This window comes from Triticum aestivum, chromosome 1A, assembly GCF_018294505.1.
Source record: "Triticum aestivum cultivar Chinese Spring chromosome 1A, IWGSC CS RefSeq v2.1, whole genome shotgun sequence".
NCBI lineage: Eukaryota > Viridiplantae > Streptophyta > Magnoliopsida > Poales > Poaceae > Triticum > Triticum aestivum.
The window spans coordinates 560,624,378-560,638,342 of record NC_057794.1 but is presented as its reverse complement, the minus strand read 5'-3'; the positions used below and the strand labels follow the sequence as shown (position 1 = coordinate 560,638,342).

General features: G+C 41.9%; 1 protein-coding gene across 1 annotated transcript; it reads right to left on the bottom strand.

Moving 5' to 3' along the window:
* Positions 1 to 6,317: 6,317 nt before the first annotated feature.
* LOC123067973 (pirin-like protein) lies at positions 6,318 to 10,221 on the bottom strand. Its single transcript, XM_044490525.1, has 8 exons — positions 9,889 to 10,221; positions 8,839 to 8,982; positions 8,707 to 8,756; positions 7,844 to 7,882; positions 7,673 to 7,701; positions 7,517 to 7,579; positions 7,111 to 7,214; positions 6,318 to 7,033 (listed from the first exon to the last, which is right to left on the bottom strand). The coding sequence occupies exons 1-8, from the start codon at positions 10,059 to 10,061 to the stop codon at positions 6,547 to 6,549; spliced, it is 1,089 nt and encodes a 362-aa protein (XP_044346460.1). The 5' UTR covers positions 10,062 to 10,221; the 3' UTR covers positions 6,318 to 6,546.
* Between the last annotated feature and the right edge of the window lie 3,744 nt (positions 10,222 to 13,965).

The following is a 13,965-nucleotide window of genomic DNA, read 5'->3' as shown; positions in this document are numbered from 1 at the left end:
CACCATCCACTATTAAGTGTGATCACTCACTTCACTAATGTAGTTGCTTGCTAATCTTGATCGTTGTTTCCAGTTTGGCCTGTCATCTTGTCGATAATGCAGTCAACTTTATTTCACTTTAAGCATCGAGTCGATCATTAGATCCTTCTGTCGTCTCAATGAACAAGAGAGCTAGGAAGCGATGAAAATTCCCATCTTTTTGTTGTTTATGCAATTTGTTTTTTCTTGCTATCATTACCATGACAATGAGAGAATAGGATGTGGTGATGTTTTCCGCTCATCCATGTTAAACACTGACCCACAGCTTAGCTAGACAGGGTCAACCTCTAAGTCTTGTGCATAAAAAATCGGATAAGTATTTAAATTGACATGAAATACACTATGAATTGCAGTTGCACGCAACTTTAAATTGACATTACATATACACTATTAATTGGAGTTGTAAGTAACTTTAAATTCACATGGCAAATACATTTGTGGTCAAACACTTTCTTTAGGTAACACATTAATCTGTAAATGAATCCCATATGTCGTATTTTGTGGCCCATGGCAAATCCAAATTACATGTGGCTTCACTTATGGTGCTCACGGTGTACAGTCATAATTTTTTTTCAAAGTAGTTCATTGTCGTACACACTGATCACCAAGAGAATAAAATATTGCATAAAACGTGAGCATGTGTGGTGATCATGCCAGCCTCGCTGCTTCCAGATAGGTGAACCTGAGCCAGTAGTGAGGCCATTCTTCTCCATTCTACTCTACTGATTTTTTGGGGTATATTTCCCCTTCCCGGGTTTCTCTTTATGGACAATGTATTCATCTGTGTCAGTGGTCTTTGTCATCTACCTATCTATCAATCTTTGATTAGTTATTTGATTTTCTACCGTCCTTCGTAAACTCTCTTTGAGGTGTTCTCCTACTATGACAAATTAGTACGTTGTGCTCGGTTTAGAATGCAAGGGGTTTCTGTGCTAATGTGCTACCATTGGTGACTTTGTTTTGTGAGATAAAACATGAGGAAATTCTGATAAATAATGGTGGTGCGGTGCTTTCTTCTGAAACATAAAAAGATGTACTTGTCATGTTCTACAAACAAAAAGGGTTTCTTCTTTCAAGCACTTATGTACCATACATATTCTTGTATTAGCCTAAAATTGTTGCATACTGGTGGAAGAGATACTGCTACATATGAGTTTATGCCTGTTATTTTATTAAAATTGGTGTGTTATTCGGTCATTTTTTAATTAAATAATGCCGTTGGAGTTCTCATCATATGTTCCGTTTGACCTACTCATGCCGACAAAATGGCTTTGTGTGGTTCCAGTTAAGTACATAATCTTAACTTATATATTTGCATCGATTTTGGATGCAGGTTGGTGGTCGTAGGCTTTGAAAAAGTTGACATCCTCAATATTGGTCGTTACAGAGGAATACTTCCATCGAATGATCTAGAACAACCGAATGGATGTACCAGTGGTGTGTGAAAATTTATGCTAATCCATATATATATTCCAGGCATGCATTAATTTACAACTTTTATATTAAGAATCACATATGCTCACTCCCTAATGGTGCCCTAAGGTCGATTTCCTGTCTTTACGGAATGTCGGTTCCTTCACTTTGACGGATACAGTTTTTGTTCGTAGAAAACATGACAATCAGTATCAGTCAAGGTGTAACTGAACTTCTGTATTCATAACAGACTTTGTGCAACTCGGTTCTTTCGCTTTGACGGATGAAGTTTTTGTATGTAGAGAACATGAGAATCAGTATTAGTCTAGGTGTAACTGAACCGTATTCATAATAGACTCTGTGCAGTATGTATGTAAACTAATTATTTTAAGTGTGCTCATTTTATTCAAGGATTGAGAACAATTTTTCAGAGTCATATACATATTGTTTTGGCATGAAAATGGATATTCTGGAACAAATCTGATATGATCAGTTTAACTAGCATAGTCATTTGACCCAAGATTAAATTGTTTGATATTGGTCAGTCACTTTCGAAATCTCTATAGTTGAGATAAACCTTTTTACCATCTTCCATTCCTGAAAAGTGTTAGTTGTATAAGATGAAAACAGTAGAGGCATTAATTATAAGAAAGCATCTATATTTCTGGGATGCAAAATACTAAATATTTCGATTGATCAAAAGTGCAAGTACCCTATATATTGGGTGTGTGCTTAACCTTGGTACTATGTAATATGCAAATTCATGGATTGTTTCTCTTTACATTTTATTCAAGGAACACCAAAAGTTGGAAGATCTAATCTAGATATTGGTGAGTTCTGATTCTTCAATTTTTGATTTGGTTTATTGTGGTCTTTCTACAGAAAATGTCGTCAGCACCTGAGAAAGTTGATGGTGGCATGTTTGTTTCTGGTTAAGTTTTGTTAATATTTATATTTATTTGTACAACCTGGAAGCTGCATATGAACTTCATATACTCTGCCAACTTCGTTCAGTGAGATCAAAGTATGCAATATGTTTTTTAATACTATGTGTTATTATCACTTAAAAATTCCTAAATGTTGAATTTACTTATGATTTTTATCTTGTCTTCGAGACAATGTGTGTGCTCAAATATTATTCAAAATTCTATCCTTTCAGAGGCTAATAATCCATTGGATTTAGTAAAAATATTCCAAAGCAATATCATTGTCATTCATTGCAGCAATTCATGCATTATGGATAGCGGTAGAGGGAGAGAAAATGCTCTTCTAAAATTATAAAGAGTGTAAGTTGTGCGATAGTGATGGATATATACGTTTATATTGTGGAGCCGTGAAGCATACTACCCGCCACTCGTATATAAAATTGCCTAAATTTGCTGTTCCGTGGCAACGCACGGGCAGCCAACTAGTATTTTTTAAAATGCACAACCTTTTTTCAACAGGAATTGATCGAAATCAACCGACCGATCAACTTGTTGTGTCCGCCACGTCCATCACCGTTTGATCTTTCTTATCGTGGAACTGGAGCATGCCACATGTCCAACGAACCGTTTAGACAAATCTTATCCTTCAGGAAACCATCTTCTTCCTCTTTCCCGTCCAGCTCCGAGGACACACCGCTCCCACTACCGTCGCTACAAGCAGGCCGCTCCACATGAACCGCTAGTGCTGCCGCCATGGCCGACGGGAGACATTGATGCTGTGATTGGAGATGCGCTAGCAGCCTCCTTTTGCTGGCGGGCACTAGTGTTGCAAGCCCTGCCAGCACTCACCTGAGTCGCCTTTGGCTGCAAGCGGCCAGAACAACAACATCATCATTGGTGCATAAACATCACCGATGTTGCAGGAATACAACAGTACGGCGATGCGACGCTTCGGCAACATAATCTCAGTTGTAAAAAGATTCTGCAACAAGACCTCAGTTGCAAAAAACATTCTGCAACAAGACTTTAGTTGCAAAAAAAAAATCTGCAACAAGACTTATGTTGCAAAAGTGGAGGAAGTTGCTCGGTCGCTCGATGCGCCAGATCCGACGACTTGCGAGCCGACGGATCTTTTAGAAAAATCCGTTGGCCGACACATAGCACATCCCTTTTTCAACTTCGGTTATCTTTCTAAAATCGATGAACATTTTGCAAGTTTGTGAACTTAAAAAAATTTATGAACCTTTTTTTGAAATCGTGAACTTTTTTAAAAGTTCATGAACTTTTTTTCATAGTTGTGAACTTTGTTTCAAAGTTTATGAACATTGTTTCAGAATTGATGGAATTTTGTTTCAAATTTGATGAACTTTTGTTCAAATTGTATGACATTTTTCCAATTTTGATGAACTTTTTTCTATTTTGATGAACTTTTTCAGATTTGTGATTTTTTCCCAAATTTGATGTTTTTTTTCAAATTCGATGAATGTTTTTCAGCATTTGATGAAACTTTTTTCCAATTCATGAACTTTTCGTTTGTGAACTATATTTCAAATATATGATTATTTTTAATTCAAGATTTCTTTTGATTTTTTTATATTTGATTTTTTTGATTATTTTTGTGTTTTTATGCAATATTGTCAATTCAATGGTTGACCGGTTTTTCCAAAAGTCAAGAGTCAAATTGACTCAAAACATGTTCTACCTTCTTTTGTATTTTTTATCAGTTTTTGTGGAAGATTCTTTTATCAGTTAACCAATCCTCAAACAGTAGCGAGCGGGTGGACTGTTTAGATGCAGCCCACTAAGCCTTGTAGTGAGCGCCAGTTGGAGGAAGTGGCGCTGAAGGCGCTCAATAGGGGCTCTCCTAAACTTCCACCACTTGCCATGCACCTACATAGACCTTAAAGATTAACCAGAATATATTGTCTTATATGGGCAAAGGCCATCTATAATTTAACAGATCTAAGATCGTAGCTAGCTGAACTCACATGTGCTCACTCAAAATATAAAGTACTCCAGGGTCATCAAATTCATCTAAGAAGGGGTGTGCAAAACACTATGGAAGACACCGGTGCCGGGAAAAATTTCGCATGTTTCTATGGAGATTATTGAAGCATTCCCTACCTACGGAGGATATTAGAGCTCACTGACACATGGCAAATGATAGTTTTTGTGGCCTATGTGGAGCACCGTAGTCCTGGAGGCAGTCCCTGGTAAATTGTACGATGGCAAGATATATTTGGGCCCTTGAGGACGACGACTTGGCTCAAACGTTAGTGGCATCGACAGAACAAAGCGCTAAGCAAAATGGCTTTTTTCTCTCATGGAGTCGGTTTTTTGTGTGATGGTGTGAGGCTTAATTATGCGAGTAGTTGGGTCACGCAACCCTTTTGCCACTACCGACCCTTGTGCATATGTTGGACCTCCACGGGTAAAGTCCACATATCAATATAAACGGATAGGGTATGGGTATACCCATTGGTACAAAATTATACCCGTGCCCTACCCATGACTTAACGGGTAGGGTACAGGTACTATCCATGGGTATAAAATTGTGCCCATACCCTGCCCATGCAGGTATGATATCCGCGGATACCCATACCCATGGATAAAATTGCCATCCTTAAAGAAGTACTTGCCTGTTGCGAGCAAATTGAATTTGTATACGAAGTAACTTTTATTAGGGATAAAATGCGACCATTTAAAATTATTCCATGGAACTCATTTGCTTTTCTTGATCTTGAATTACAATTTACTTCACCGAAAATGAATTTGAAATGGGATACAAGCGAGTTAATTTTGCACTGACTACACTAGGAACATAAAAGCTTTTAAAGAAAGCTCGGTACCGGTGTGGCTTGCAAGAAAGATGGTACTAAGATCATCGAGGGGTGCTACATAAAAGCAAGCGTGTTAGGAGGACTCCTCAATGCACCCCTATCCGGCTCCAGTTTCGGAAAGCTTCTATCCATTGTCTTGGTAGGTTTATTCTTTTCTGTCTTTATTCTTTGTTTATATATATATTTATTTTCTTCCTTCTTCTTCTTTCCTTTCTCCATTTTTTATTTTTCAGATGCATGAATTTTTTTAATCTGGCCGAGTTTACTCACAAACATTATTTTATATATGCTGTGAGCATTTAAAAAACAATTGCAAACAAATATTTATATTTTCATGGAAAGCGTTATCAGTGTGTGAACATTTTGCAAGTGTTGTGATTTTATTTTTAAACTTTACACATGTTTTAATAGGTCACACACATTTTTCACAAATTTCTACAGTTTTATGATTTTTTAAATGCCATGAATACCCTTTGGAACGTGTGAACAATTTTGTTGAATGGTACAAACATTTTCATAAATGTACGAACATTTTTTCAAGTGCACATTTTACTAAAAATGCGTGATCATTTTTTAAGTAGAGTGAACACTTTTTAAAATAGATATTGGTCATTTTTGTGAAAAAAATTCTAAATATATTTTTATAACATTTCTTAAAGTTGCAAAAATGGAAAAAAGTGAGACATAAAAGCACCCACCTCAAACAGTCGAGGAACCACATAGGGAGTATCTATGAGCCAGAGATCCAAGTTAGCTGCCAAGTGTTGTAGTGCTAAGGTTTTTTTTTCAATTTTCATTTGATTCTCTTGGTTTACTCCTGTTTTTGTGGGTTCTTTTGTTTTTAAATATGAACCTTTTTTAGAAAAAAGTGTATGAATAGTTCAAAATTAGATGAGAAATCTTATAAAATGTACTCCCTCGGTATCAAAATATAAGGAGCTTTTGTAGGCTAGTTTAGCCCACCAAAACGTCTTATATTATTTTGGTACAGAGGTAGTACATGTTTTTTTGTCAAAGATGCTTCAACATATTTGAAAGCATGGGGATGTTTTTAGAAATTTAGATAGTTTTAAAATATTTTGAATATTATTTTTAAAAATGTGACTATCATGCAATACTTATATTTTTCTTTCGCCATAAAGAACACTTATAACTTGACTAGAACAAATAACCCCGTGGGCCTTTGGATTGGATTTTGAGCTAGCCCGATCACTAATTCACCAGGCAGGAAAAAAATATACATTCAATGCAGCCCCGTTGTGCCGTCGACTGCCATGGCACCTTCTTCTCTCGTTGGCCCACCAATGTCTGTGAATGCACGACTGTGGTCACTGGCTAGAGGTCCAGCCGGCGGCCATCTCGAAGCCGTTGCGGCGGTTCAGGTAGTCCTCCCTGGCCTGTTGCGCCTCCTCGCTCGTGTTCATCACGAAGGGCCCGTCCAGCGCCACCGCCTCGCCGTGCGGCCGCGCCGCCAGCAACAAGAAACGCGTCGTCGCGCTGTCGCTCCGCACGTCCACGCCATCGCCGTCGCCGCCGAACACGACGCACTGGTGCGCGCCGGCCGCCTCGTCCCCTGGCTGGCCGAAGCTGGCCTCGCCGTCGAGGACGTAGGCGCACGCGCTCCAGCCGGCCGGGACGGGCTGGCGCAGGCGCGCGCCGGGCCGCATGGTGACGTCGAGCCACATGGCCGGGGTGCGCGTCTGGATCGGCGAGCGCGCGCCCAGGGCCTCGCCGGCGATGACCTTGATGGACACGCCGTCCTTCTCCGCCGTGGGGACGTCGTGGCTCCTCAGGTCCTGGTACCTCGGCGCCACCCTGTACACGTAGAACCAACATTTGTTATTATTGCGTTCAGCAAATATTTGCAAAATTTGAGGTGGATCGATGCATACATCTTGTCCTTTGAGGAGAGGTTGAGCCAGAGGTTGAGGCCCCTCTGCACCCCCTCACCGCCCGGCATCTCTGCGTGCACCACACCACGCCCGGCCGTCATCCACTGTTACAAGTGTTTCCTTCCTTGTTAATATCAGCATATATAAGACCATGCCATGGAAGGTAATTGCGTTTAACATGAATATCCAATTATGAGCCCGGACTCATCTGCACCCGGTGAACAATAAATTCCAAAAAAGTACTAAAAAAACAAAAAAAAATCTAATTCTGAGCCCAAACTCATCTGCACCCGTTCAACGCTCATATATATGCTCAATTTTTAGCTTTCAAACTATGAACATGCACAACAGTGCTATCTTGACAATGCCACTTGGTATAATTGCTGAGTTTGAAGAGAGACCAAACCTGAACATCCCCGGTGTTGATCGTGCCCTTGTGGCCTGAAAAGTCATGGTAACTCAAGCCTCCCTGAAAATGACGAAATTTTCCGCATAAGTCTTAATTCAACGGATGTTGTTCTTTTCATTGGCAAGAATAATGAGAGTTATACGGACTTTTTACCTCAAGCATGTAGGTAACATTCTCGAATCCTGAAGGGGCACCATAGAAAAAAGAAACACAGTCAGACCATAATAATTCTTTAATACATGAAACTAGCTTATCCATGCAATGGGTGTCATAGAAATTCTATGGTCCATCAGTATGTACAAGAATGGTAAATAAATTACAAACCTCGGTGTGGATGATCGGAAAAGCCAGCTGGACGAGAAACTGGAAAAGAAGGTAGGTATGAATTAATTGTAAGTTGACCAATTTAGTATACGAACAATCAAATACGTATGATTTTATTTAGTTAGCCTATAGTTGAACATTGTACGTATTTAGCGATGGATTAGGTGTTTAAGTTGGACACCATTAACTCAAGCCTTACAATATAAGCATCTCGGGGTAGTCAAAATAGACTAGATGAAACTGATAGACTAGATATGAATTATGAGAGTGACGGTCCGGATACCCGTGGTAGGGGTGACCAGACCTGCCGACCATGGCAGGTGATTAGGGATGTGACCTGACAGTTTCTCCCGGCTATGTGGTTGTGTATCACGTTTATTTAGATTATTTGGAGGAGCGCCCATAGTTGTTCCACTAGGAGTAGTGAAGTTTACGAAACTCCATTAATAAAATTTGATGTTGGTGATGTGATTGGTTACTCTCGTATGGTCCAGACCATCTTGGATTTTATAACCTGTATGCAACCACTTTCAAAATGTGTCCCCTTTTAGTATTTAATTTTTGCGGAAAGTATCCCGTTTTAATTGATGGGGAGTCCTTTTTTCTGGCGAGTGAAATGGGACCTTGAGTATCTTAATTAACTGGATGAAAAGGTAAATTAAGATGGGGGGATTTGCCCCAGAGTTGTTCCAATGACCAGTGGCCCCGGGCCCACCTGGCAGCCTGGGGGGAGGGGGGCGCAAATTATCAAATGGAAAAGTAAGGCGTGGCAAAATATCCAATTTCTCAATTAAGATGCTAGAGCTGATCGCTGAAATGGACAACTGAAGATTCCTGTTTGGATGATCATCGTGCATACGTACATTCAAACTCGTCCAGGGAGATGAAAGGATCCAAGCTCTGCAACTCAGGCCTGCAAGAAGTAACACAGTTTGAATTGAGCAACTTGTTAGGCAATATAAATGGATGATAGGGTGCATGATGTGATTGATCACCTGCCAATGCTCCTCCGGAGAACGAAGCCGTCGCCGACAGCCTTGCGTTCGCACATGAACTTCTGAACCACCGCCCGTGGCCTCCTCACCGAGTGCTCCTCCTCGTCATCGATCTCAGCAGCAGCAGCATCTTCGTCACTGTCACTGCCACGCACACAAGGAGAGGTTAGAAAGTGGAATATGCATCACATGGAGAATATAATCTGCATGCATCACATGCGCCGATATCCTCCTTAATTATTGCAAAAGATCAAAAACCAGTATGTCATAGATTAATCGGATGTTAAAAGGTAGCTATATAGGTTGGGATAACATTTAGAATGTAAAGTATACTATAATTATATTCCTTCAGTTTGGGAATACAGTGCATATACCTTTTTCCAATATAGTCATAATAAGTTTGACCACGTTTGTCGAGGAAAATATTATCATTGACACACAAAAAATAGTACGACGATAAAAAAAACATGTTCACCATGTCCTAATTATATTGATCAAACTCAATAGAGGTTGACTTTCGAAAAGAGTATAAAGTTCGTCAAACTTTGTACAGGTTCCCTTTTGAAAATAATCTACAAATACATAAACCCCTTTTTTTATCGTACATGGTGAACATGTTTTTAGAAATGTTTTTGCCATGGTTAATATATAATCACTAGCTACCCGCAGAAAAAATGTAATCACTAGCTAGTAGGATAAAAACCGAGGCTCGCGCTTAATAATAAGGGGCTGAGTGGTACGGAGCACTTGAGAAGGTCCTTGATGCTGCTAGAGTAGGCTAGCTAGTTGGTTCCTAGGACTGTTTTTTTATTTTTGTATCTAATGTTAATAACTCTTGTTAATCAATGAGGCGAGACAAAGCTTCTGCCTCGGTTTTGAAGGAAATAACAGACCGGTTCACAAGGAGTGGCATAGTGCACATCGATCACAAAACAAATTAATCTCTATCAACATTTAAGGTACTGTATCAAGATCTTGTCGAAAGAAATGTATGCATCAAGTCAATATACATGCTTGCTGTTGCTATGCATCCATGTGGTGTGTGTTTACCTGCTGGCGCTGATCATCCCGTCGGCGCCGAACTCCAGGAGGTCCCTCTCGGCGCCGCGCTCCTCCGCCTCCTCCACAGCCGGCGGCAGCCCGACGACGTCGACGATCGGCCCGGCGCCGTGGCGAGAGGACGCGGGGGAGGGGCAGAAGGAGACGCAGGCGGCGGCAGACATGCCTGGCGGCGTGTATGTATATAAGTATGTACGTACGTGACAGACAGCCGGAGCTTGCAGTTGCAGGCCTTGGCTAGCTGATGAGCTATATGTTTGGTGTGAGCGAGTCTGTGCTCCCACGGCGGCGTGTATATATACCCGCGGCCGCGAGCGCGCCGGCGCCGCTTAAATTTTAACAAGTGGAGCGCCCACGCACGCACGAACGCAGGAAGGAAGGCGTCAAGTGGGAACGCCGCCGCTGTCGCTGCTGCTGCGTTCGGTTGCGTTGCATGTACGAAGCAGGGCACGCACTACTCCCTCCCTCCGTTCGGGAGTCGCTCCCTACCAATCACAGGCACGGCCAGGTGTGAACGCTTCATCCAACCAATTAGACGGTTAGCATAAAGATGGTATACCCACCCATCAAGGTTTAAGACTAGTCACAATGGGCAGTAATTTAGACAAGTAACATGCATATGTTACTAGTCTATATGTTACTACCTCTATAGTGGGGAGTAACATATGCGTGGTGTCATGTAAAAACTTTATTTATTAGATTGTAGACTCATTTTATCATGCATATATGATGTTACATTAACTAGCTATGTTACCACTTTATTTATTAGGTTGTAGAGTCGTCTTGTCTGGTATGTGTGACGTTACAGTAACTAGTCATGTTACCACATGTCTCTCTTTTCTTATTAATTACTCGCCACATCATCTGTTCTGCCTAGAGATGTGTGATGTTACCACCTATGTTACTTCCACTATGGGTAGTCTAAGTCATATATACATAACAGTGGTGCTCGCAATTTTCTACTCCCTCCGTTCCTAAATACTTGTCTTTCTAGGCATTTTAACAAATGACTACATACGGAGCAAAATGAGTGAATCTACACTCTAAAATATGTCTACATACATCCGTATGTAGTAGTCATTTGAAATGTCTAAAAAGACAAATATTTAGGAACGGAGGGAGTATATTTTATTCAGACTTTTCGGCGATGTTTGTTCAGTAGGAGACGATGTTTTCGTCGACTAAGAGACGTCTGTGGTGACTTCATGAGTCTCAAAATGCTATGCCGAGTCATTAATTCAAAGATGCTTATAGGTGGGCATCCTCATAGGTATAAGGCGTGCATGTGTGTTCATAGGGGACGAGTATAACCTTGTGTATGTAGTCGATTGTACATTGTGTCTTAAAAAAAAGAGGTGTGAACGCTCCAAGCTTGGCGGGTGGGCCCCCACCGGCGCGTGCCTTGTCGCATCCCGGCGCCCCGTCTGTACTAGTGGGAACGCTGTGCCTGTCACGGCCGTTACGACGAGACCCGCGTCCCCATGCACGCACTCGCCGCGCGCATCTATTTACCCGTGGGCCCCGGAGCGCAGCGGCGGCGGGAGGAGGAGGGTTGCGTGCCGGAGACGTGTGTGTGTGTGCGTGCACGCACTTGCTACCCTATCGGCTATCGATCGCGGCTATAGTGACACACACACACCTGCTGCTCCTGGTGTGAACCGCTCCCCTGTCTTGATCCGCTGGCTGGTCTCAGTGGTCTGATTCTCTCCTGATTCGCGCCACCCTCTCTCTAGTCTCTTCCGAGCTGTGCGATGCAATGCATCCAGCTCGATCGATCCATCTTGGCTGGGGTCAAGCCGGTTTTGTTTAAAAGGAAACCGGAAGCGAGCCGGTTCGGGTGTGTGCGGGAACGTGCTTTGCTTCTTCCTCGATGTCTGGCTCCGCTTTTCATACGTGCGTGCGCAGTCGAAGCAACCTAGTTTAAGTTTATACTACTCCCTCCGTTCGTTTTTATAAGGCGTCTCAGACAGCTGGGTTTGAACTGTTTAGTACACTGTCTGAATTTGCTAAAACGTCTTATATAAGTGAACAGAGGGAGTAGTAAACTGCGTTAATTAAATCTGATACTCTGATTCGCGCGCATCCAGCTCGATCCATCCATCTTGGTTGGAACCAAACCGGTTTTTGTTTAAAAGGAAACTGGATGCAAACCGTTTTATTTCTTCTTGAGAGAGTGATGCAAACCGCTTCCGGTGTGTACACAAAAAACATCCTCTTTCTTCCTCTCTCGCTCGCCCGACTTTCAAACGTGCGCAGTCAAAGCAAGCAGTTTAAACAAAAACTGTACAAAGACGAAACTTATTATAAGAACGTAGGGATTGTGTATGACATTATCACATGCCTTGGATCGGTCCTTCTCAGTTTTTGTTCCTGCTTTTGTGTCAAGTTTTTGACCAAATCTAGCTACAGCAAAGTCGCTTTTCACCTCAGAAAAGGTACGTGTTCCATCTCATGAGTGCCTCCTGGACTTTTAAGCTCAATAGTTTTTTAAGTTAAAAACAACTCGTGACTAGAGACAACTTAAGAAAAAGGCATATTATTATTAGACCTTCGGAATGTGTCTTTTGCAATGACATGAATCCATCCACCATCTCATGCTTGACTCTGTGGTGCCCATAAATATTGGGCTATTCTTTTGGAGCTCGGGTTGGATTTTTTTTTTGTAGCTAGCTTTTGTTTGTCATCGGATCAATGCAGACGGAGGTTAGAGAACTTCTCCACCTAACTGTCAGACCTCCCGAGGAACTCTCTAGCTATCGATCTGTCCAGGCTGAACATTCTTTCACCTGATCTCGTCTCCTCTTCTCCAGCATCCAATCAGGCCTTCCCAGGGGCGATGAAGCGTTTTGGTCATCGACGAAGCCTTGTCGATAACAGCCGGGAAGTCTTCGTGCACGTGCCCCTAAGGACCAGCGCCCTGGAGCCGCAGTCGTCGCTGTTGAATTCTTAAATCGATCCGAAGAACCTGACACTGAATATCGTTGTTGCGAAAGCACGGTGAGAAACCCTAACCTCGAACCTATGTCGGAGCTCTCTCTAATCCATTCCGACGGACGAACGTTGGGAGGATCGGAGCCCGGAAGACTGACTCAAAGAAGAAGCGCCATCATCCATCCAAACGCCGCCCCTACGAGGATTAAAACCCTACCTATCTACTAGCTGGATTCGAGGCACCAGAAATTCCTTCCCCGCTACCGGCCACCGGAGCGGCGTGAGGAGGGGAGGCAAATCCACGGGCTCGCTGGTGAAGATCGAGGGGAGAAAGGTTTTCTCTAGTCACCTTGCGAGAGAAAGCAACGTAGTTTAAAGTTTATAGGAAACTGGGTTAATTAAATCTGATACACTGATTCGCGCGAACCCGCTCTAGTACCAAAATGTGCAATGCAATGCAATGCATCCAGCTCGATCCAATAGAAAAAGAAGGTTTTTGTTTAGTAAAAGGAAACTGGATGCAAACCGGTTCTGGTGTGTATAGGAACGTCCTCTGCTTCCTCTCTCGCTCGACTTTCAAACGTGCGCAGTAGATGCAACCTAGTTTAAATAAAATTTGTAAAAAAGAAACTTATTATAAGAACGTAGGGATTGTGTATGATATTACCATGCCTTGGATTGGTCCTTCTCAATTTATGTTTCTGCTTTTCCGTGAAGTTTTTGACCAAATCTAGCCACAACTAAAGTCGCTTTTCACCTGGGCAAAAGCACTTATGCCAGCGCTCATGAGTATCTCTCGGACTCTTAAGCTCATTAGTTTTCTTTAACTCGTGACTAGAGACAACTTAAGGAAAATCCATATTATTAGACCTTCAGAATGTGTCTTTTGAATTGAATATGAATCCATCCACCATCTCCTGCTTGACTGTGTGCGGTGGACAGAAATTTTTTGCTATCTTTTTGGAGTCCGGGTTGGATCTTATTTTATTTTCATACTCCCTCCATTTCCATATTAACCGTCATTGATTTAGTACAAAGTCGTACTAACTCAGCAACAATTAATATGGAGTAGCTCTGTTGGTGTTTGTAGTCGTCGCTAAGTGATCTACAGATATGGATGTATTTTTTACTTCTTGT

What these genes read in the sequence shown, in the direction of transcription:
- LOC123067973 (XM_044490525.1), bottom strand. Translation starts at nt 10,061, where the DNA reads ATGTCTGCCGCCGCCTGCGTCTCCTTCTGCCCCTCCCCCGCGTCCTCT. An exon ending in ATGTTACCTACATGCTTGAG is followed by an intron (nt 7,580 to 7,672) that starts GTAAAAAGTCCG and finishes CGTCATTTTCAG; the next exon opens with GGAGGCTTGAGTTACCATGA. An exon ending in CTCTCCTCAAAGGACAAGAT is followed by an intron (nt 7,034 to 7,110) that starts GTATGCATCGAT and finishes CTACGTGTACAG; the next exon opens with GGTGGCGCCGAGGTACCAGG.